Genomic DNA, 22,654 nt, shown 5'->3' on the forward strand with positions numbered 1-22,654 from the left:
ACCTCCTTCTGCAACACGGGAATCATGATCGCCCTTTTCTCTCTGTCACGACGCAGACGTCATGACGCAATCACCCTTGACGGTAACTTTCACAGAACATCATATCAAACAGATAGCGAGTCTGTCATTTCGCAAGCGGGATTAAAACACATTCTAAGAGGCGCTAAGATGATTGCGTTATTTTGATTAAAGCCATGACACCATGGGAGAGTAGCCTCCAAAAGACCTTCCTACGGGGATAAGGGATCGTAAAATTCGGCGAAAAGGGATATATTTAGCCAGGAGAGTCAGTCCACGGTAAGCTACGGTAAGGTTAACATCTCCCCTTACGCTTGTGAATGAAACTCTCTGGTGGCCAAAATTCTCCCTATAGCCGACGTAGTTAGTCTGGTAGACACTAGTTGAAGAGTTGGATAGGGTAGGGTAATTCCGGAAACAACGATTACCCAAATGAGCGTGAGGGTGTCTTATGAACAAGACATGTTTGCATCCGACTCCCATGATAAATAACTGGGAAGGCCTGAAGTGTGGTTAAGTTATTGTTTGCTTTTCAAGTCGTGTGTATTATTCAGCTTTTGGTCAAAAGTTTGGAGGACAAACCTCTTCTGTGGGTTTTTGGTCATTGAGACTAACATATCGCCAGAATGATCAGATCAATCACATCTAACCTTTTGTTCCCTGTCATCTGCTGTTACTTTCGTTCTTGCCGCATCGATACTTCCTTGATCGATGGTTTCTGCGGAATGATCACACGTGTTCCGTAGTTACCCGAAGCAGGGTTAATGACAGACGGCGGTCGGGAGGTCCCGCAGCGGCGCGCATGCTGGCAATGGCGCGGGAGGTCACGGGTAATCGTGCCGCTAATGTACCGGTACATGTACGTATGGGATAAAACACAGGTTACTCCGAGGATGGAACCAAAGTGTCTAGTCTACGACAAAACTCTAGTTACCAGACAAAAATTTCTCAAGCAAGTGGATAGATTTTGTGAACAATAAATTCTATAATAAAAATTGTTTTAATATCCATCCAGTTGCTTGAGTGTCTTTGGTGTTGTGTTACTTTTTAGTATTACATGGGTGTCTGACCTCCATCGAAGCATAAGGCTCTATGTACATTATTGCAGGGGTTCCCCACGTTTTGCGTAATGCTATCAAGTGGATTGTGTGGTTTCAAATGTTGTTTTTGAGGGTTTATTAAATGCCAGAATCTCATAGAAAATTGTTTTGAATTGTCTATTTCTATCGGTGTCGTGTTGAGGACATGGGCAGAAGACATGAACGAAATTATCCACTGCGTTCATGATACAATATTTGAACAACCACCAGTGACGAAGCAGTTTCGTCATCCATCATAAATGTATCCCAGGTGTCCTATCCCGGCTATACTTGACCTCTGACCTGCCACGTCACGGCTGATCGCGTCACGCCGTTATCAATGCGCGCCCACCCAGCGCATGCCTGATGGATGCTCGATAACAAATCTGATTGATCGTCTAATTTGCCGCTTCTGTTTCCCTCCGCCAATGCCGGAGGTGGTTCTGGCGTTTGGTCGCTCTGACGACATATCGCTGTGTAGGTAATAAAAAGACGTGGGCGAAGGATCTAGGAAGGAGATATATTGTAAAATCACCCACAACAGCGTCTTAAGGGTCTTCTAGAAGCTGTGTGTTGGAGAGACGGTCTTATTTCTTACAGCAGGCAGGATGAAGACGGTGTTCGCGGTGTGCTGTCTCCTGTCCGTGTGCTCGGAGTTCCAGGCGGCGCGCGCCTTCACGCCCTTCAGCTACTTCTCTCGGCTCGGCTCCAACCGCCCCAGCAGGGCCGAGGCCGCCTACCTGCGCCGGGGCGGGGACGCAGCGGCGGCGGGCGGGGACGACGTCGGCGCCGAGGCGGTGAAGAGGGGCGTCCGGTTCCCCTGGGAGTGGAGCGGCCCGATGAACGGGGTGGCGTGGGACGGCGGCAAGACCAAGTCCGCGTTCGAGTACCTAGGGCCCCGGCTCAGGAAATCCGACCAGCCCGACCTGCCCACCTTCCGTGAGTTTTTACTCTTCGTTTTGTTTTATATCGTAGTTACGTTATTGTGCATCGTGTTGACGTAACAGTTAGGCTTTTGGTCCAGAGGTTCGAATCCTCTGACATGATGTTGTGCCCTTGGACCAAAAGCCAGAGGTCCTGGGTTCCATATCCCCTTACATGCCACCGATGTTGTGCGATTGAGAAAGCCACTTTAGAAGACTTTCCTCGCTTCAGTCAGGTATAAAAATGGGTACCTGACTTCGGTTGGGGAGATAAAGGAGGTGGAAGGAGAGGGTTGGGCTCCGTCTTCCATTACCGTGCCCTAGACACAGGTGAAAACAACCCACTGCCCCTACAGCCTCTTAAAGGCTATGAGACTACCTTTACCTTTTTACGGTATCGGTTTTCCTGAAATGCTGTCAGGTACCTGGTCACATTCGTCTTACGATCGTCGCACGATCACAAACTGAGGACATTCTTCGGATAGTCGCGCATGTGTCGTACAACATTCAGCTGTCTTGGATCCCTGTCGGTGGTTGGTTCTGTCATGAAAATTCTATAACATCAAGATCGAATGTGAAAAATAGACCCATCTGCTTCTTGGGATGGACAAAAATTTCCCCCGGCCCGTCCCGAAAATCTGAATTTCATGAGAGGAAATCATACTTCCGATAGCTCAGAATGAGACGGGCAGCACCTGTCAGTCCGCTGGTAATTTTGAGCCATTGTCGTCCTGACCTTTGCACGACAGGCGTCGATCTAATGTTGATGTTTGCGTTGAAAATTGAACCACTTCAGACTGGGGCTTCTAACTATGGCTGATGTATGCGGCCACACGACAGGGGACCGTTGCTATGGCTGTTACACACCAAGGCGAACCCCTACTCTTATTGATATTGTATATGTGCTAGAGAATTGGTTTTATCAGGCAAGATGAAAGCCAACCAACCGTCTATATGTTTTTTTAAACTTTCTGTCTTGTTTCATTGCCTTCGCCAAGAGGGTTGCGTTTTCGAAAGCGTTGTTCGTTGTTCGATAAACACGACGCTTAATAAAAGTAGTATCTTTTGGATGTCAAGTGATAACGTATTGAAAATGAAAATTGCAATGACGTAACAACTTTTTCGGTTAACTATCAGAAGCGTTGCTACCGACAAAAAATTCCAAGATTCTAGGTATCCGACAATTTTGCTCAGTTCCCAAAGATGCCGTGTAATGAAATCCAATCTGTACTTGATTAGTTGTTTTTTACTGTCATCCAATACAAAAGAACAACAATCCAAATCTTTCAACCCTGAGTCTTCACCAGGATTTTGACCCACTTTCCTAAAACACGGTCGCAACATTTGGCGAGTCTTTCCTTTTGGGTTATGTAATGGTCCGGTAACATTCTTCGTGCGATGAACGGTCATCGTCCGATCGCACACTGAGGGCATTGTTGGGTTAGTCGTACGTTTGTCGTACAACACCCAGCAGTCTTGGCATCAAAAGGGTTTCCTTATATCCTTGTCAGCGGTCGGTTCTGTAGCAGCCTGCTTAAGAATCCTCAAAATCGTACTGCGGCCTACGGCGAATGTGACCTAGCCTGGAAACCATACCATCGGGGGCTCCCCGATATCTCTACGGCGCTGGGAGTGATCCCCGCCCGCCCAGACAGTTTAGTCCGCTCGGTGTGTGTTTATGGACTTGGATTAGATTAGGTCGCCACCCAAGGAACTCTCTCTGGCAGCTAAAGTAGAAAGGCTGCAAAATTCTATATGGCAGCTAGATACACAGGCTGAGAGAAACGAATCGAATAAAGCAGACTGGGCCCGGTAAAACATCCCTAAGCCGACCCCTAGAGACTGGGACCAGGCTAAATGTGACCCAGTCGTGACAGTAGTAAAAAATCACGCCAGCACATTCAGATGAGATTTCAATCTGAAATTCAATTTTGATTAATTCATTCATTTTCAGACAAGTGGGTGACCCCATTCAATTCTGCAGAATTGATTTTTAAGTGGGATTGATAAAACATCAAAATCGTAGGGGTATTGGGGTACGTAGAAAAATCAACATCACAAAAAAAGAAATGAAAAATGGTCTATTTCACAGCGAGTCATCAAGGAGATCTTACTTCGTTGCTTACGAATACATTGCATAGTGCATAATTCAGAACCTTCTATAATATATACCTCTAGCCGAACTATCTGATTCCTATCAGTTCTCCATTATTAAATCAAACCAGAGCATCGATGTGAAGATTGACCCTAGGCCCCCGGGCGAGTGTTCCAGCCGAGCGCTCACATCTGGTCACATCCGCCAATCAGTCATGTCGCACGTCCACGATTACAGTTCACGGACCTAAACGTCAATACTTATCGAATTCCGATCTACGATAAAAGTCTATCGGTAAAGGTGGTACTATGGCCTTTTTGAGGCCGTAGGGGCAGTGAGTTGTTATCCACTGTGTCTAGGGCACGGTATTGGAAGGCGAAGCTCAATCCTCTCTTTCTACCGACTTTTACCTCCTCAACCGAAGTCAGGTACCCATTTTACACCTTGGTGGAGTGAGGAAAGTCTACACGCTCATAACTGTTGTCACCGCCGATTAGTCATGTCACATGTCCACGACTACAGTTCGCGGACCGAAAACGTCGATACTTACCGAATTCTGATCTAGGATCGTAAAAAAAAGTCTATTTTGAAAGTGCTGTAATTAAATCTGATTCGTATCGGCTCGCATAACTGGGGCCACAGCCTACGATCAGTCGTGTCACACGACCACGTTCACAGTTTACGAACCCAAAATACTTACCGAATCTACGCTCGTCAAAAATTCTATCTGTAAATGTAATACTATTGCCTTTTTAAGGCCATAGGCACAGTGGGTTGTTATCCACTGTGTCTAGCGTAAGGGCATGGTACTGGAAGGTGGAGCTCAACCCTCTCTTTCAAGACGACGCGCATTTTACGATCTTTTGCCTCCCCAACCGAACGGACCAAAAACGTCAATACTTACCGAATTCCGATCTACGATTGTAGAAAAAGTCTATCTTTAACGTGCTGTAAAGGAAAGGTAGTCCAATCGTCTTTTTGAGGCCGTAAGGGCAGCGGGGTGTTATCCCGTGTCTAGTGCACGGTCTTAGAACGTGGAGCCCCCATCCCTTTTCTTCCACCACCTTTTACCTCCACAGCCGAAGTCAGGTACCCATTTTATACCTAGGTGGAGGTAGGAAAGTCCTGTAAAGTGTCTTTGCCAAGGGCACAGCATCGGCGTGATCTCAGGGGATATCGAACCCAGGATCTCGAAGCCTAACCATTACGCCAACACGGCGCCACTTAACGTGATGTACTGAGGTGCATCATAAAGTTTTCTCACCATATGACATGTTATGTTGCCAATTAAAGAATATTATTTACGACACAAATGTAAACGAAGTCCTGTGTGCGTATGCCCAGGGCACCCCATGCCAAAGTTCAGGTCATTTGGTCTTAAGGTCAGGGCACAGGAGCGCAAAATATACATTTTGGGTCTGAAAATTCAATAAAAATGCAATAAAAGAATTCTAAACGTCTGTTCAAAATCCGTCCCATACAGACCTGCGCTGTGGTAACGCCTGTTGGCATTGATTTGGGTGAGTTGTGGCCCTTATTACCACAGATTTTACTCGTTGTGATGAATGATATTCATCGACTGTATCGACTGCGGTTGTAAAAATGCGCGTTCAACAAAACCTCTTCAAGACATGAAAGAGTCCGAAGAATATCTCAGACCAGTTCCATCGTCCCTCCCTCACACCTCAGGCGCCCAAACTCGCTGTTTGATTGTAGTCGAAACATGTCCATATCTCAGGAGCATCAGTTCCTGTTCTTCTCCTACGACTCTTCACCGACGTCAGTGAAAGAAGACCCAGGTTTCCTGAGTACGCCTACGCTAGTAAAGATTGTGAATGCTGTCCTCCTCTGAGCGCCAAAGTACGGTCACGCGAGGGTAGGGGGACCGTGTGCCTAACGTGACATCAACTCTGTGTGGATGCGGGTTGTGAGTTAGATCTGCCTCTAGCTTTGAAAGCCAGGGAGAGATGAGAGGGTGAAATTGTGTAGAATTCTAGAAACTACGTGCAACTAGCTCGATCAGATGCTGATGCTGACACTACGCAAGTCGGCGTATGCCTCACTCCAAACAAACAAGCAAACAGACAAACAAACGAACAAGCCAGTCAGCTAATTACATTTCTACTCCCACAGTCGCAGTGCACCGGTGGCGACGACTAGATTAACCTCGTCATTCTTGTCGAGTTCACACTTCTGATCTTGATTGATTTTCTGCCTGGCATTTCAGTGGCATCATTCATAATGAAAACTCAAGTCCCTCAAGCCTCGTCACCACTGGAGCGGAAAATATTTGCTCTTATACAGCATCGACAGTGAACGGGGCGTGATCTTCTGTAAGATCGAGAGCGAGCAGAAAGTAGCTGAAGTTTGGAACATTATATAGATTAGTTGCTTCATTGTAAACATCTCAATAACACGCTATAGCGGAAAATAGCTGCTGAAGTTTTGACCATGTCAATGACTGAAAACCACCACAGCTGTCGTCAATCAATGGCTGAGAGCTGACGTCCCTAACCGAAGATGTCCTCAACCTCACTGTCCTCTTTTTATCATGCTATTAAAGTAGCGTCAAAAAAGGAAGGGCATGTTTTTTCCTATTATCTTAGCGTTGTGGTTCAGCGGATGGAGATCCTGCCTCTGGACCAAGTGGTCGGGTGTTCAATTCCCGGCTGTTGCCACTCACCCGACATGCACGCTACTGGAAAGGGTTGCAGTCCTTCGGACGGGACGTTAAGCCGTGGTCTACTGTTCATTGTACATGTCGAAAAAATGAGCCAGGGGAATTTCCCGGGTTCAATGAACCTGTAGATACTATAAATGCAGAAATGTTCGCGGTGGTTTTATATTCGCGGTTTTAAAACCACCGCAAATATTAAACATTTTGTCCAATACTGAAGCAGTATGTGACTGCAGCGCTGCCGCAAACTTAAAACCACTACAAACATCCCACTTTCGCCTTAGCGCGAAATGAAAACCACGCGAACGCATTTACAGTACTGTACAGAGCGTCTGTCTTCTCTGTTGCTACCAGTTCTTCATTGAGCTGGGCTGGTTTGAGACTACTCTCCCTTGTATATTCGTGACTCCAAAGAGGCGGGGAAAAGGCACCAGATGTTCTGACCTTCAGGCTGCCAACTTTAGTGAAGGAGACTTGATTGTTAATGACGTCGTGTCATGTTTGCCTTGTGTAAGGCTCTGGTGTTATTAAGAAATACATGGCGTCGTGTGACATTTTGCTCCTGCGGCGTGGCGAGTGACGGTGATGAATTGTGGCAATCTGCGGCGGCTCTTTATGAGGTTCTTCGATGGTAATTTGAGTAGGCTACATCCGGGATGTCCCCGGGGTGTCCGGTTAATTACTGTCATCTCAGATCTAAAGGTTGCCACATCCGCTAATTGCTACATGAATAAAGTATCAGATTCGACTGCCGCTAGGCGTGGTGCTCTTTATGGTATTTTTAGTCTTCCGTGAAAGCAATGATCTTAAACCGGATTGGTCCCAAGTTTTAATGACATATTCAGGAGATGAAACCCAACGTTAACCCAGACGTTTTTTGATTCACAGTAATGAATAAACAGCACGTATATATTAACTCGACAAACGTGTTTAAACTGACTTGCCCGGTATGTCGGGGTCCAAGACGTTTTAAAAATCATTAAAGGCAGAAAGCACAAGGAACCAGCAGGAAAACGTCTCCTATGGACTCCTGATGGTAAAAGAGGAATAGGTCGCCTGTAACTCACCTTGAAGAGACTGATTAAAACTGACATTGATTAGAATTAAAACATGTTTGTGTGGAAATGACAAGATGAATTGGAGGTCTAATTCTATTTTCCCTCCAACTATGTTCAGAGTTAGATGTTAAGACAGAGACTAATGGCAAAGCACAGGAGACTTAATCCGGGCAAGCAGTCCAACATCACGATGACGACATTGCAATGAGTAATCTTTCTTTTTAAGTTCTGAGTCATCAGGCGTATGTCCTCACTAGGAAATACATGCTCAGCCTCACGGACGGATTCCATCTTCTTCATACAGTCCTGCATCTCAGTATGGTGAGGGAAGGTCTTAACGTAACTTGTGCTGACGTCAGCATATTTGATACCAGGCTGGGCGACGGCCATTACCAACCGGGTCATCAGGTACCACTCACAGCAATAGCCTCACCCGCAATCTGCAATCAGCCCTTCAATGGCTTATAATTATGTTCCGTTCCGCTGAGTCCATGGAAAAGTAGTCTACGAAACCCTTTGATAAACATGACACTGATGACTGCTTTAAATTCACCCAGACTCAACTACCCCTTACTCCACACTGGCAGATGTACAATAAAAACTGTTAATAGGTCTGACACAAAGATATGCATGTAAGGCGTACTATTATACATACTTTCATCCTCGTACGCTGAAGAGAAGTGGGAGCACCTTTACTAAACAGACCTAGTAGGTACCGTTTCAGCAGTTTCATACAGTTATCAGAACGAAAGCTCATCTTTCAAATAAATGTGTGGTCCTAGCCGCACGATCACGAGTATTTCCATTATTACCGAAACCGTGCTGTCAAGAGCCTGTTACCGCAATATGTCGTCACCGCAATTACGTGTAAGGGCCATTGAGCTGAAATGTTGCCGTCAAACAGTGATAATGATAATGATATGAATTGCTCTGCCGGTTGGATGCATCAGGTGGTGATGATTTCAATCGTGTCGTGCTGATTAGATGTATTAATAATAACTGTCGAGAATGCATGATTAAGCATTTTGGAGCACGCATGCATTTGAAATTTTGTGAAATTGAACTGATTTTGCTTTTAACTCTAAAAAAAAACAAAAAATGTGTTTACGAAGGTTAGACATCCAGGAAAACAATGTATAAAGACCATTCAAACTCTACAACTGAATAAAAATTCGGACACTTAATTCCGGACGTTTCGAGTGACATCCATCGCTCTTCTTCAGCGTCACTAAAATGAACTGGCAAAACGAATACAATTTCATTCATGCAACAGTTTACAATTACACAATGACAGAATGTTAATCACAACAATGTCCTTGCCATATACGTTGCTGCACAATCATTTTATGAGACTAATCTACTCTACATAAGACTATGTAGTATTGGATGAGAATGTATCTACAATGAGTGGTAGAATAAAAATCGTACAGGTACAGGTGAAAATCAATGTTTGAGAAAAAGGAAAGAATTTGGCAAAACATTGATAAGACAGAGTAGCGAATAAGGCTTTAGTTAACGACTCACACCAGTCAATACTTAATGAACCACAGGGTGAACTCATAGGTCTTATTTTTCATTATCCTGAAGCGAAACTTTCTCCTTGAAAGATCCAGATGATTGATTTTGCCAATTTTCTTAGGAATTTTATGAATAAACAGAATACATAAAGAGACATGCTAATCCGCTGTTTCTCCGACAATTTGGAAGTTATTTTACGGGTCTTACCCACACCGAGGAACGTGACGCAATGCGTGACATTCACAATCCAACTTGAAGTTTGCAGATGAGTCATGAACGAAATGTGACACGTATTCAGTTTCCCTAATCTTTTTTTACAGTTTTCTTTATTCTTGATAAAGATGAATAAAGTCAAAGCGGTCGAATTTCGTCCCAGCGCTGTCATTATCCCACCGCTACCAATGACGTGTTTTTAATAGGTCTTATAGGGTGCATTCGTACCGTTAATCGTTAAGAAAAACTTTGCTACCAGTCTCCGGAGCTACGTATTTTTTACGATATGCCACATACCTAAACATATGCATGGTTTGCTCTCACATCTACAAACGTATGTCCATTGCTTGGTGACCCTGCCTCTCGATCAGAAGATCGGGGGTTGAGTCGATGTATACGTATATACTGTTAGCCCTTCAGTGAGCTAAACTGCTACAATATCATTTCCGCTTCAACACCATGCGGTGAAGGGGATGACCTTAGTGCTGAAATCTATGTGCAGCATGTACATGTACAGTCTGTCTTTCCTCTCACGCCCGGTGGACCATCAGCTCTTCATGGAGCTGAACCAGACTGAAATCACGCTTTCCTGCATTCATATCACGGTCTGAATTAAAAACATCTCGACCCGAAACTCGGGACGGTTCCTCGTCTCCATAAACTGATGTTTGATCGAGCACGTCCGTGCGTGACTGCTCACTGATCGTCCTAAACTCCCGCTGCATCGGCAGAACTGTACGGACGGAATCACTTCATCTCGTGGTGTTTTATCTACGGATGAGGAATCAGCTCTTTAGTAAGCTTAAGCTGAATCGAGATCACTTTCACACCGTACGGTGTAGGCGACGCCCTTGGCACTGAAAGCTATGTTACAATCTACCCATATACAATGTGCACATTTTATCTTTTACAAGCACCGTGGTCACCTTTCCCCCACTTCCCCATGAAGAGCGCCAGAGGTATCCCGGTTTGAATTGAATCGCCTCAACCTGAAACTCTGGTCGCTTTTTCGTCTCCAGAAACCTGATGTTTGATCGAGCACGTCCGTGCGTGACTGCTCACCGATCGTCCTAAACCCCCGCTGCATCGGGTCGAACTGTGTGGACGGGATCACTTCATCCCACGGTGTTTGATCTGCAGATGGATATTTAAGGACGGCTCTTCAGTGAGCTAAAGCTGGATCGAGATCACTTTCACACCACACGGTGTACATCGGTACTGAAAGCTACCCATGTACACTGTACACATTTTATCTTACACAACCAGTAGATTAGCTCTTCAGTGAGCGGAATACAGCTAGTTTCTCCGTATAAACAGATCACAATGGCAATGCAGTCACATGGTTATCAAACACGGTCATCTAAATCACAAACCATCCTCTTGCCGAAGCCCAGAACAAATGCTCAGAAAAAGCGCTTCTTGTATAGAATGTCCAGCACCTGGAATGGTTTGAAAGTGTAAAGTAGTTTGATATATTGTCGACTTTGTATAATTGTATATACACAGCCTTATGCTTCTTTGATCATATATGTACATATGTAAATTTTGTGGTGTTCATATGTGTCATGTAGTTTTGTCCAGTCAGTTTGGACCACAGGAAGAGTAGCTGTTAAGCTAATTGTGGATCCCAATAAACTCAACTCAACTCAATTAGACCGAGATCACTTTTCCTCCACCCCCCCCCCCCATGAATTCGTATCACGGTTTGAATTTCCTCGTCTCCAGAAACCTGATGTTTGATCGAGCACGCCCGTGCGTGACTGCTGACCGATTGTCCTAAACTCCCGCTGCATCGGCAGAACTTTGATCTACAGATGGACATTTCCGTGCCATCAAGTGTGCCCGCTCACGCGTGGAGTCTTTAGCCAGGCGTTGATGAAGCCGTGGATACCGACCGTGTCTCAACGTTCCCATGTTGTTCGTGGACGTCATCATTTCGTTGAGCCTGAGCATTGTCTCTACTTTCAGCGATTTTGAGATTGGAGTACACCCTGATACTACCGCATGTCACCTTTGACACTGGCATTGCTGAGGTCCAGTCAAACGCCAGTGGTTAGGGTTCCGTAAATAATTTCATCAGGTTGGTAGAACATAGGATATTTGGAGTTTCTTGTTACACAACCAGGAATTGAATTTCCTCGTAGTGTAAAAAGAAACTCCAGATATGCTGTGGTAAGGGTTGTTTACTTAAAATGTAGACGTTCTGAGGTTCGAATCCGTAGCAGGCCCGAATATTGTGCCCTTGAAAAAGGCACTTTACACCTACTCGACTCAGGTGAAAATAAGTACATAGCTTTGGCGTAAGTACATAGCGTAGCGTGCGTAGTCTAGTGGTTAGCGATCTGGAACTAGAAGCCCCGGGTTCGATCCCGGCTGTGTTGCTCACCCGACATGCACGCTACCGGAAAAGATCGCAGTCCTTAGGACGGGACGTTAAGCCGTGGCCCACTGTTCATTGTGCTATTCGAAAAGAGCTAGGGGAATTTCCCCGGTACAATGAACCTGTAAATACTGTACATGGCGTCTGTCTTCTTCTCTGTCACGACCAGTGGAATATTAGCTCTTCAGTGAGTTAAACTGGATCGAGATTACTTTCCTTTTCCTTTCCTTTGGCTAAAAACGTCCTCTCAGGTGTGACTTAAAGCCGGCGGTCCTTAGTTTGAGGAGAACCACGCATCGAGTACCTTAAAGAACCCACCACACCTATAGGAAAGAGGAGGAGTCACTCTCGGTGAGAGTGAATCAAACCTTACTATCTCCTACGTATACGTCCGGTCTCCTGGTTCACATCTTGAACAGATGATAGTCACCTGTAATGTCAATCAATCCAAAATCTCGATAAAAAGATGAATTTTGAGGGATACAAAACGCTTTGTCCCAAATAGTCAGAACTAAATGTAAGGTAGGCCATCCTCAAAAAAACAATCCACCAACAACTTAGTTATTTCTTAAACGGACGAGCCATTCACGCACTTCTTAGCAAAAAGATGTCGTTTAGAAGAAACGACCAGCGGCTCTTCCGAGTTGTCCCCCGGATTAGTCGGTAATCAGGAGCTTGAATGATGCCGTCCGTGCGGTAGGGCAGGATAACACCGCGGCAGACAGGCACTGAGGCTCCTGTCCTGATTCATCAGCCAGACGTCCATCCCTATTTTACCCACGTGCTGGCCATGTACGTCCTGCCTTCAGGTACCAGACGTATCAACCTACATGTAGGATTGATGTGTTCAAAATTCGTAATTTCCAAGAATAATCGTAGAATGGAACTGGTTGCCACCAAGTACCGTAGAGGCATCCTGTTTAAACAATGCATGCAGTTGGATATGCGGAGGTTAGACGTGACAGGTACCCCGGTATTTCGGTGTAATATAACCAGATGTTGCCGCGCCGCGTGCCTGCGAAGCTGGTGTGTTACGCCGAATGGCGGTTATACTGGCTATATAGATACAGATACAGATGTCCAGTACCTTCTGATAGAGACCAGATAGCCAGCCAAATAGGGATGAATACCGAGCTTGTGCCAAACGGGCACTTTTCATTGAGGTCGAGGGGAAAATGATACAAGACAAAACATAACATCAACTGATAATTCCGCCGGGTCGCAGCGTTTAATTAAGAGTGGAAAACATTTCTGTAGCTTCTCGGCCATCTTCATCAGGGCCTGGAGAGACTCTACATCTCTTTGCCGCGAAACGTTGGCAAGATAAAATGTGTTCTGGTGGTGATATGACCACTGTACATTCATGTAATTATCCAACCTGATGAAGTTAATTTAATTATTCAAAGAGCTTACGTAAAATGATATAATTCGATGAATGTATTTCTAGTTCCCAGAGAGACCATAATGTGGCTATTTCTCGTTCCCAGAGTAACCAATGAATGTGTTTATCTATCGTTCCCAGAGTGACCATGATTGTATTCATTTCTGGTTCCCAGTATGTCCATCAATGTGTCGTTCCCAGACTAACCTTGAATGTATTTATTTCTCGGTCCCAGCCTGTCACAACTCGGAGTGGCTGATCTACGTGGACGGGGAGTCGCAATGCGGTGAGTACACGAGAAATGCCTGTTTGTTTGTTTGTTTGTTTGTGTATTTGTTGTATCATGACCAGTGGACCCCTGATGCTGAAAGTAGACGTGAGCGTCTTCATCTGTCCCTCACGATACGTACTGAAACTAAGAAAAAAGTTTATTGTAAAGTACGTGACAGAAATACTGGATGAATGAACGAATGAATGAATGAATGAATGAATGAATGACAAACTGTATTGAGGGATGAACCTTATTGATGACAGGAGTAAAGACCTTTCTTTGAATCCACAGTGCTACTTTACTTTTAGCTTTCCCCTGCTATTTGTTAGATCATCAACATTAACAACTCCACAGTCTGTTCTGCAATTGTTTTGTAAGGGACATTCTGGTCAGATAAACATTTCCGCCTTGTCCAGGTGTGAATCGCGTCTGCATCAGATAACAGTTATCTGTGTGGCACAGGTGTTCCAAGTTGACAGTTGTCTCTTGACTCTCTCGTTTTTAGTGGAGACGTATGACGCAACTGTTTGCTCCAACTACCCAGACCGTCTGGGAAGCAAAGCTAGTCTGTTAGCAGAGGATCTGGTTTGAGACGGACGGGGCTTAGAACAATAAATGGACGTTTCGTCGTATTTTGGGTGCTTTTGGCGGATTGGGTCTTGATGGAGTGATTGACCCCATGACTTCTCCTACGTCTTTTTCCAAGTTCGAACGCATTCCAAAGTTCGAACACATTCCCAAGTTCGAACACATTCCGAAGTTCGAACACATTCCCAAGTTCGAACACATTCCCAAGTTCGAACACATTCCCAAGTTCGAACACATTCCCAAGTTCGAACACATTCCCAAGTTCGAACAAATTCCAAAGTTCGAACACATCCCAAAGTTCGAACACATTCCCAAGTTCGAACACATTCCCAAGTTCGAACACATTCCCAAGTTCGAACAAATTCCAAAGTTCGAACACATCCCAAAGTTCGAACACATTCCGAAGTTCCAAACCATTATATTCGGAATGAAGTTCGAACACGTTCGGAAGTTCGATCCCGTTACACTACTTCCATACCCGAACTGATGAATGCCGTTAGGGCCAAACGTTGAATGGGGACGGGGGCTGGACTATCTTGCAGGGAATGTGTCAGAGGAGCGGACTGGATGGATTCCAAGCTAAGATTTGCTGAATTTGAGCCGAGGACTGTTCGTTATTAGAGTGTTCGTTATTAGAGTGTTCGTTATTAGAGTGTTTGTTATTAGAGTGTTCGTTATTAGAGTGTTCGTTATTAGAGTGTTCGTTATTAGAGTGTTTGTTATTAGAGTGTTAATAGAGTGATTGCAGTTATGATTATAGGTGATTTACGCGGCTGGCAATCATCTGGGATGACGATAATCACGCTGTGATGACAGCCGCACGTAAGGTTCCTGGTGATTAGATATGGTTTTCCGTGTTGATTTGATGCGGTTTGGAGCGTTTAGTGCAAATTTGGTTCGATAAACGTTTCCTGATGTGTTTTCTGCAAGACAACTACATAGCGGGGCATTGACATCAAATTATCAAGGACGTTTTTGGCTCTGTAAAATTTCCATGCAACAGCAGTAGATACGAACATCAGACTATATAGCATACTAGACAAAATTAGAAAAACGATATGGCAGTAAACATTATCATAGAGTATCCAACCAACCAACCAACCAACCAACCAACCAACCAATCCAACACATTAGTCCAATATAGTCTGCAAAAATGCTATCTGAGCACCTGCGTCACTATTGGTCGATTTTTCACAATTGGTTGACAATTTGTGACCACACTTTCCCGCATTTTTGCCAGTTTGCCACATACAATTGACATTTATCATCAGTGAACCGAATAGGAGTTCGTTAGAGTAACAGCAAACATCGCTAAGTGCATGCAGCATTTTACTCACTAGTAATCATGAATCGCTTAGTGCAGTTCATCATATTTAATTTCCCCGATGAACCCCGATGTCCCTTTGAATCAAAAAGTACTTTTATTGACACCACAAAAGTACGTGAGGTCGTCTACAACTTTACATGCAAACAAAGTTTGGAAAGAAACCAACGTCCAAGTATATAATACATGTTAATACATGTAAATCAACACGTTGAGTTTAATGTAAAGTTTATACGACTAATTCTAAGGTATGAAAATTCTATTCTTTGATATCAATCTGAATTCTTTCATAAGCAGAAAACAGTACATAACAAGTCATAAAAAGGCCGGCCAAGAAATTTACTATGGAGGCAAGCAACACCCCCAACACAAACTACGCACAGGTCGATAGCGCTGTGTGGTAACTCTTTTTAAAATTTTCCTTTTGGACAAACAATGAAGGCGGGGCACCGCACTCCACTCTAGTTCTTCATAACTTATTTCATTAACAGTGCCACGTACATAGAACAATATATTTCATATACATATATATACGTTTTTACACCTGGGTGGAGTGAGGAAAAGTCCAACAAGGACACAACACCGGTAGCGTCAGGGGATTCGAACCCGGGGTCGCTAGGTTTCGGGCCGAACACCCTGCCGCTACGCCACACGCCTCACAACGCGGTAACTTTCCACTCTCCTGTATTGTCCAGGTTTCGGTGACAAATGTGTCCACCTATTTGTCAAGGCCGCAGGTGGGCCGCGACGCGCTCTACTTCACACTAAGAATGGAGACTGGAAAAGTCCATTTAGAAAATCGCCCTTCGCCCGTCACAAGACGTTTATCGTTCTGGCGTAGGACTTTCTCTTTTCAAAATATCAGCAGGTTAATTGATTTTGACAATAGTACACAGCGGAAATGCTTTGCCGATGACGCTAGTATCTAAAATAGCACTTAGCTCTCAGCAAAATCATTCTAAAGTGTTTCAGCAAAAAATGGTTCAAGTGACCATTTGTTTTTAAGCCTTGTGAACCCAAATGACTTTTTCCTTTCTAAATCTGACTAGATTTATCAACCCGGGCAGTCGTACTTAACGTAATGGTTTGCTAATGGTACGAGTGTCTGAAATGGCCCTTAAATATAGGGAAGGATATCTAGTATTGTCAGCAAAAAAGCTTGTATGACCGTAAAAACATTTTTTTTAAAATTTGCCCCTCTATGTGACATTTTCTATGTGAAATTGCTTTTTCAATGGTACAAGGATTTAAGAGGACGCTTAGATATTTGAAAACAGATTTAGTATTTTTAGCAAAATGGTCTATTTTACCGCAGAAATATTTAACTCTGAAGTCTACGTTACGTTTTCCTTTAATAATCACACCAGATTTAGCGTAAACGATTTCTAATGGTAGTAGTATCTAAAATAGCACTTAGCTCTGAGCATTTTAAAGCATTCTTTATCTAAAGTGGTTTTGTGACCATTTATTTGTAAAGCCTTGCAACCTTACATGACCCTTTGCTTTCAGAATCTCACTAGATTTATCAATCCAGGCAATCGTACGTCGCGTACATGCTTGCTAATGGCACTCGTATCTGAAATTGCACTTAACTATTGGAAAAGGCATTAAGTATTGTTGGCGAAAATGCCTTATGTGACCACAGAAGCATTTTTTAAAGTCTTGCAGCCCTCTGTGACCTCATCTATTCAAACTCTCTCCATCTTGATCGATCGGGTCAATCGTACATAACGTCAGTGCTTTACTAATGGCAGATAAAGAGGGGATAAGCTCTGAAGATACTCATTGAAGAGGACATTGGGGTGGAAAACTGAGCCCTTCTATCCGCTGGCGGGGAGTCGGAGAGGTCGGACATGGTGTGACCAGGACTGGTTTGAGCTGAATTGAACTGAGTTAGATCTGAATAAGACTGCATCCATTTTTCAGCCAAATGTGCGACGTCAAAAACTTCTGATGTATTTTCACATTCCTGTTGCTTTACGCAATATCTTAAGCTGGACAATCTTTATAAAATCACATGCAAAAACAGCTACCAAATTTACCCCGGAGTTATTAGTGAAAGACCAACTTTGGTTCGATTAACTAATCTGACGATAGGAAATTAATTATATCTTAAATACTATGAAAGAGCAAAATCACTCCATCTAATCTTACAATCAGAAAAAAAGCTGCCAACTTTACCATGGATGAGGCAACGACAAACTTTAGTTTGATGAATAGTCAAAATAATCAATGAAACGCAGTTAAAAAGTGGAATCACCCCTGCAACTTCCGATGCCTTTACTCTAACTTAAGGTTCCGCTAATGCTTGTCTAATTCCGCGAGAAATCTCCGCTGTATGCCGAGGGGATCGCGGCCGACAGTGACGCGTACAAACGACCACCCCGGGCGGCTGCTGGAGAATGATAAGGGCCTCCAGCTTTTGTCTGGCTATAAGATAAATTGTTTCCTAAGCTAAAGTAAACGAGTGCCAAACAAGTGTGAAGCCAAAACCATGTATCATCTTGCCACGTTCTCTTGGAGATCGTCGAGCTTGCTATCTGAGCTGATATACATCCGTCGTTGATTATTTGTAAAAAGGTAGTCCTATAGTCTTTTTGAGGCCGTAGACGCAGTGAACTGTTACCCACTGTGTCTAGGGCCCGGTATTGTATTGAAGTCAGGTACCCATTTTCACACCTGGCTGGAGTGAGGAAAGTCATGTCAAGTGCCTTTCCCAAGGACACAAGGTCTAGCTAGGAACGCCAGCAATGGAACCCGTGACCTCTCGATCTTTGTATGAACTGAGAGCGTGCGTAGTCCAGTGGTTAGCGATCTTGCCTCTGGAACTAGAAGCCCCGGGTTCGATCCCGGCTGTGTTGCTCACCCAACATGCACGCTACCGGAAAGGGTCGCAGTCCTTAGGACGGGATTTAAGCCGTGGCCCACTGTTCATTGTGCTTGTCGAAAAGAGCTAGGGGAATTTCCCCGTACAATGAACCTGTAAATACTGTACATAGCGTCTGTCTTCTCTGTCACGACCAGTGGAAGATTAGCTCATCTGTTCATTGAGTTCATTTGAGCTAAACTGGTTCGAGATCACTTTTTTTTCTTTGTATGCTCGATGTATGTTTGTAAAGTGCATTTTCCAATGACACATGTCTAGCCAGAAATGTCGGAAGTGGAACCCGTGACATCTCGATCTCGAGTCCACTGGCCTGACCACTCAGCCATTCAACGCCTCAATCATCGTCGATTTAATTAGTTTTAATTAGCTGCTAATTTCGAAATGTTCGGCCTTCTTCTAGTCATCTTCCTCAGGACTACGTTGATCGTATAGTATTTTTATGATGTATTTCATCACTAAGTACAAATATGTATTGGATTCTGCCCCTCCCCCCAGCCCATTGAAATCCGCTGTTAGTCAATATGTTGTTCCCCTGGTGAAATAAATACACTAAAAACAACTGGATTGTGAAGTTTGTGTGGGGAACAAAACGGTAAATGACAATTTCAAGACTGATGTTTTCTATTTTTATTTGTATGTATCTAGAATTGCTTGTTTATTGACTCTCTTATTTCTACCCCGCAGTTCCTCCACTGTACGACACTGCTTACGACGATGAGTACTGCATCAAGGTGGACATGGGCCCCCTAGCGGGCCGCGTGGTGTGTGCATGTGAGCGGGGCTCGACTACGGTGGCCATGAAGGACGGGATGGACACCTGCGTGGAGATAGGTGAGAATTCTTCCTTCTTTAACTGTTACCTCCGTGCAAAGTCCGGGTCCAAGGTTGAATAGACAGGATATAGATAAAGGATGAGAAAGAAATTCACAATAATGAATGAAATAAGATATTCGAAAAAACTGTTTGTTGCAGATGCAAGAGTTGTGCGGCAGGTTGGGCTACTGAGGGCTGAACCCTGCGTGTTTTGTACTTCTCGGCTCCGGTACATCAGTGTTAATGTTGTTGTGTGCATTACAGATGTTGTCCGGCAGGTGGGGTACTGCGGGCTGAACCCTGCGTGTTTTTTACTTCTCGGCTCCGATACATCAGTGTTAATGGTGTTGTGTGAATTACAGATGTAGTCCGGCAGGTGGGGTACGGCGGGCTGAACCCTGCGTGTTTTGTACTTCTCGGCTCCGGTACATCAGTGTTAATGTTGTTGTGTGCATTACAGATGTTGTCCGGCAGGTAGGGTACTACGGGCTGAACCCTGCGTGTTTTGTACTTCTCGGCTCCGGTACATCAGTGTTAATGTTGTTGTGTGCATTACAGATGTAGTCCGGCAGGTGGGGTACTGCGGGCTGAGCCCTGCGTGGTTTGTACTTCTCGGCTCCGGTACATCAGTGTTGTTGTTTGCATTACAGATGTTGTCCGGCAGGCGGGCTACTGCGGGCTGAACCCTGCGTGTTTTGTACTTCTCGGCTCCGGTACATCAGTGTTTTTGTGTGCATTACAGATGTAGTCCGGCAGGTGGGGTACTGCGGGCTGAACCCTGCGTGTTTTGTACTTCTCGGCTCCGGTACATCAGTGTTAATGGTGTTGTGTGAACTACAGATGTTGTCCGGTAGGTGGGGTACTGCGGGCTGAACCCTGCGTGTTTTGTACTTCTCGGCTCCGGTACATCAGTGTTAATGTTGTTGTGTGCATTACAGATGTTGTCCGGCAGGTGGGGTACTGCGGGCTGAACCCTGCGTGTTTTGTACTTCTCGGCTCCGGTACATCAGTGTTAATGTTGTTGTGTGCATTACAGACGTTGTCCGGCAGGTGGGGTACTGCGGGCTGAACCCCTGTCCCGGCGGCTACACGTGCGAGGAGCTGCCGGTGTCCGGCAGGTTCAACTGCATCAAGAAGACTCCTAAAGGGGAGATAGTCGTGCCCAACTGGGTGAGTAACAACCGGGGCCCGGCCGGGCTGTTTGCGGGAAAGAAAAAATGAATTGTATGTTTAGAAATATACACAAATTTATGCCCATGGCTAATTTCTTATGTTTTGTGTGTTTTTGTTTTGTATATTTAGATCTTCTTTAGTGATGCATCATTATTCTTCCATGAGTCCATGAAATAAGATGACATTATACAAATCCAGCATCTGAAATATACTAAAAAAAATGTACATTTGTTTTGTTGCCTTTTATATCATACTTTCTCTTTCGCAAACTGTCCGTTCGGGAGCCGGCTTGGAAATGTTCCCTATCGTGAGAAGAGTTTAGCCTCGCGTCATAGCGTGTCTGTCGTAACGTGTGTACGATTGATGCCACGACCGCCGAAAGACCATGGAGCGTCCACAAATGTGACAGACTCTCATCGGTCTCTCAAAGGGCGCTCAATAATTTCCAGATCTTCCCATGCATCAAGGGCCCCCTATGCTGTGATTCGGACCCCTATGCAGTGTTTTAATGAGCATAGGGGTGTTTCTTTCTGGGGAGAACCTTGTGACCCTTCATAAATCCTATAAAAAGTTCATATTTGACTTTAGAATAAGGCTGTGACAGAGGAAACACTTAACTTCACCAAATTTATCCCTCAAAATGTAGAAAATAGTGCCTCATTGGGTTATCAGTTGAAAGATTTTTCTCTGGAGTATGCCAGACTCCCTACTCTTGTCATGTCTTCGGCACTCTGTGCATGACTTGCGTTGCATAAAGTTGGCCCTGTGAAAAGATTCTGATGAGAACACTGTGCATGATGGTACAATGATACCAATGCTCTTCCAAAGACTTCCAATGACATTTTAATGACAGCATCTTCCAATGAAATTGCAATAGTGTTTCAAAGCTCTTCCAATTGATTCTCAATGACCTTCAATTGAACTTGATGGCCAAAACTTTTGGTTGCTCACCTGCTGCCCACGGTTCTCCCTCCTTTGTTAATCTAACGCCCGATATCATCATCATCATCATCATCATCATCATCATCATCATCATCATCATCATCGTTACTCTCAGGTAACTCCATCAGGGGCAAAGTAGGGGAGTCCCTAGCCTCAACTAGGCCTTCCTACGGGGGGCATGGATAGTAGAAGGGGGAATAATTGGCCGGGAGAGTCAGTCCACGGGAAGGTTGACATTTCTCCCCTCCGCCTGCGAATGTATTAAAGCCTTTGGTGGCCAAACTCCGCTGGCAGATATTCTCCCTATAGCCGGTGTAGTTAGTCTGGTAGAGAATACCACTGCGGGATGTTGAGCATTTGTGTGACGCTGCTAGTCCACCGGTAGTCGTCCCATATGTGTGAGACTTTTTTCTATGTATTGTGTTTTGTGTACGCCTTCATTTGTATTTTAGTCGTGATCGTCTCAATGTGCTTTGTGAAAGTTTGTATTGAACTTTGAGTATTGTTCATTTACCAGGGCTAACCCTTTGTATAAGCCTTTGACTGGTTGGTTATCCCTGGCTGTACTTTTTTTATAGCCAAAAAAAATCAAATCAAACCTTCGCATTTTCTCTTCCAGTACGCCCCTGTGTGAGGTAGGCAACACGGTACCTAGGAGTCTGTGCGCATCCACGCAGGGGGTCTCCAACGGCGATGCCCGTTTCCATGGTTACCGCATCTACAGACCTTCTGAGCGATGACGTCAGCTGATCAGCTCCATGTCCGTGGATGATAGGATTGTACAAATCGATACACAAGATATTCACACTGTATAATTGTATACTCGAGTCCGTCTTGTAGAAAGTAATACTATATAAAACACGAGCATTTGAGCAATATACGTTTCAATATCAACTCTATTGCGATCGAAGCTTTTTGGTTTGTCATAAGGGCTTTTTCCCATGTCTGTAAAATGTGACCTACATCATGTAGGCACGAGGTCGTTTGGTGTTTTCGACTCGCGACAGTTCCGAGTCATCACATGTTATAATCTACGCCAAATGTTTGTGGGAACAAACAACAACGTCATGTACGGTCAGCGACAAGTGTCGGTAGTTGCGCAAGAAATAAAAATAACTCTTCATCGTATCAAAGTGTAACTTTGTGTTTTAATGAGGTACTTTTTTTAAAGTGTGAACCTTCCATCACTGAGTACATGTATCAAATGCAACTTATTGATATTCATAGCGTACCCAGGGCCCCCTGAAAAGCAGTGCTCATCCGCTGAGGGAGCTACCATGGTCAAATAAAGCAGAAATAAATCAAAGTTTTAGT

The 22,654-nt window shown here is 44.4% G+C and overlaps 1 protein-coding gene across 4 annotated transcripts; it reads left to right on the forward strand.

The window, feature by feature from the left end:
• Nucleotides 1-1,500: 1,500 nt before the first annotated feature.
• Nucleotides 1,501-22,646, forward strand: LOC136436096 (uncharacterized). Of its 4 annotated transcripts, none has more exons than XM_066429813.1 (5): nucleotides 1,504-2,036; nucleotides 13,578-13,628; nucleotides 19,097-19,243; nucleotides 20,066-20,079; nucleotides 20,276-20,387. In XM_066429813.1, the coding sequence occupies exons 1-4, from the start codon at nucleotides 1,706-1,708 to the stop codon at nucleotides 20,077-20,079; spliced, it is 543 nt and encodes a 180-aa protein (XP_066285910.1). In that variant the 5' UTR covers nucleotides 1,504-1,705; the 3' UTR covers nucleotides 20,276-20,387. The 4 variants fall into 4 exon arrangements, with proteins under 4 accessions (XP_066285907.1, XP_066285908.1, XP_066285910.1 ...); XM_066429809.1 differs by lacking the exon at nucleotides 20,066-20,079 and adding an exon at nucleotides 21,960-22,646 and having other exon boundaries at nucleotides 1,509-2,036; nucleotides 20,262-20,395; XM_066429810.1 differs by lacking the exons at nucleotides 20,066-20,079; nucleotides 20,276-20,387 and adding an exon at nucleotides 19,784-19,923 and having other exon boundaries at nucleotides 1,501-2,036.
• The last annotated feature ends 8 nt before the right edge of the window (nucleotides 22,647-22,654 follow it).

This window comes from Branchiostoma lanceolatum, chromosome 6 (assembly GCF_035083965.1).
Source record: "Branchiostoma lanceolatum isolate klBraLanc5 chromosome 6, klBraLanc5.hap2, whole genome shotgun sequence".
NCBI classification, from domain to species: domain Eukaryota; kingdom Metazoa; phylum Chordata; class Leptocardii; order Amphioxiformes; family Branchiostomatidae; genus Branchiostoma; species Branchiostoma lanceolatum.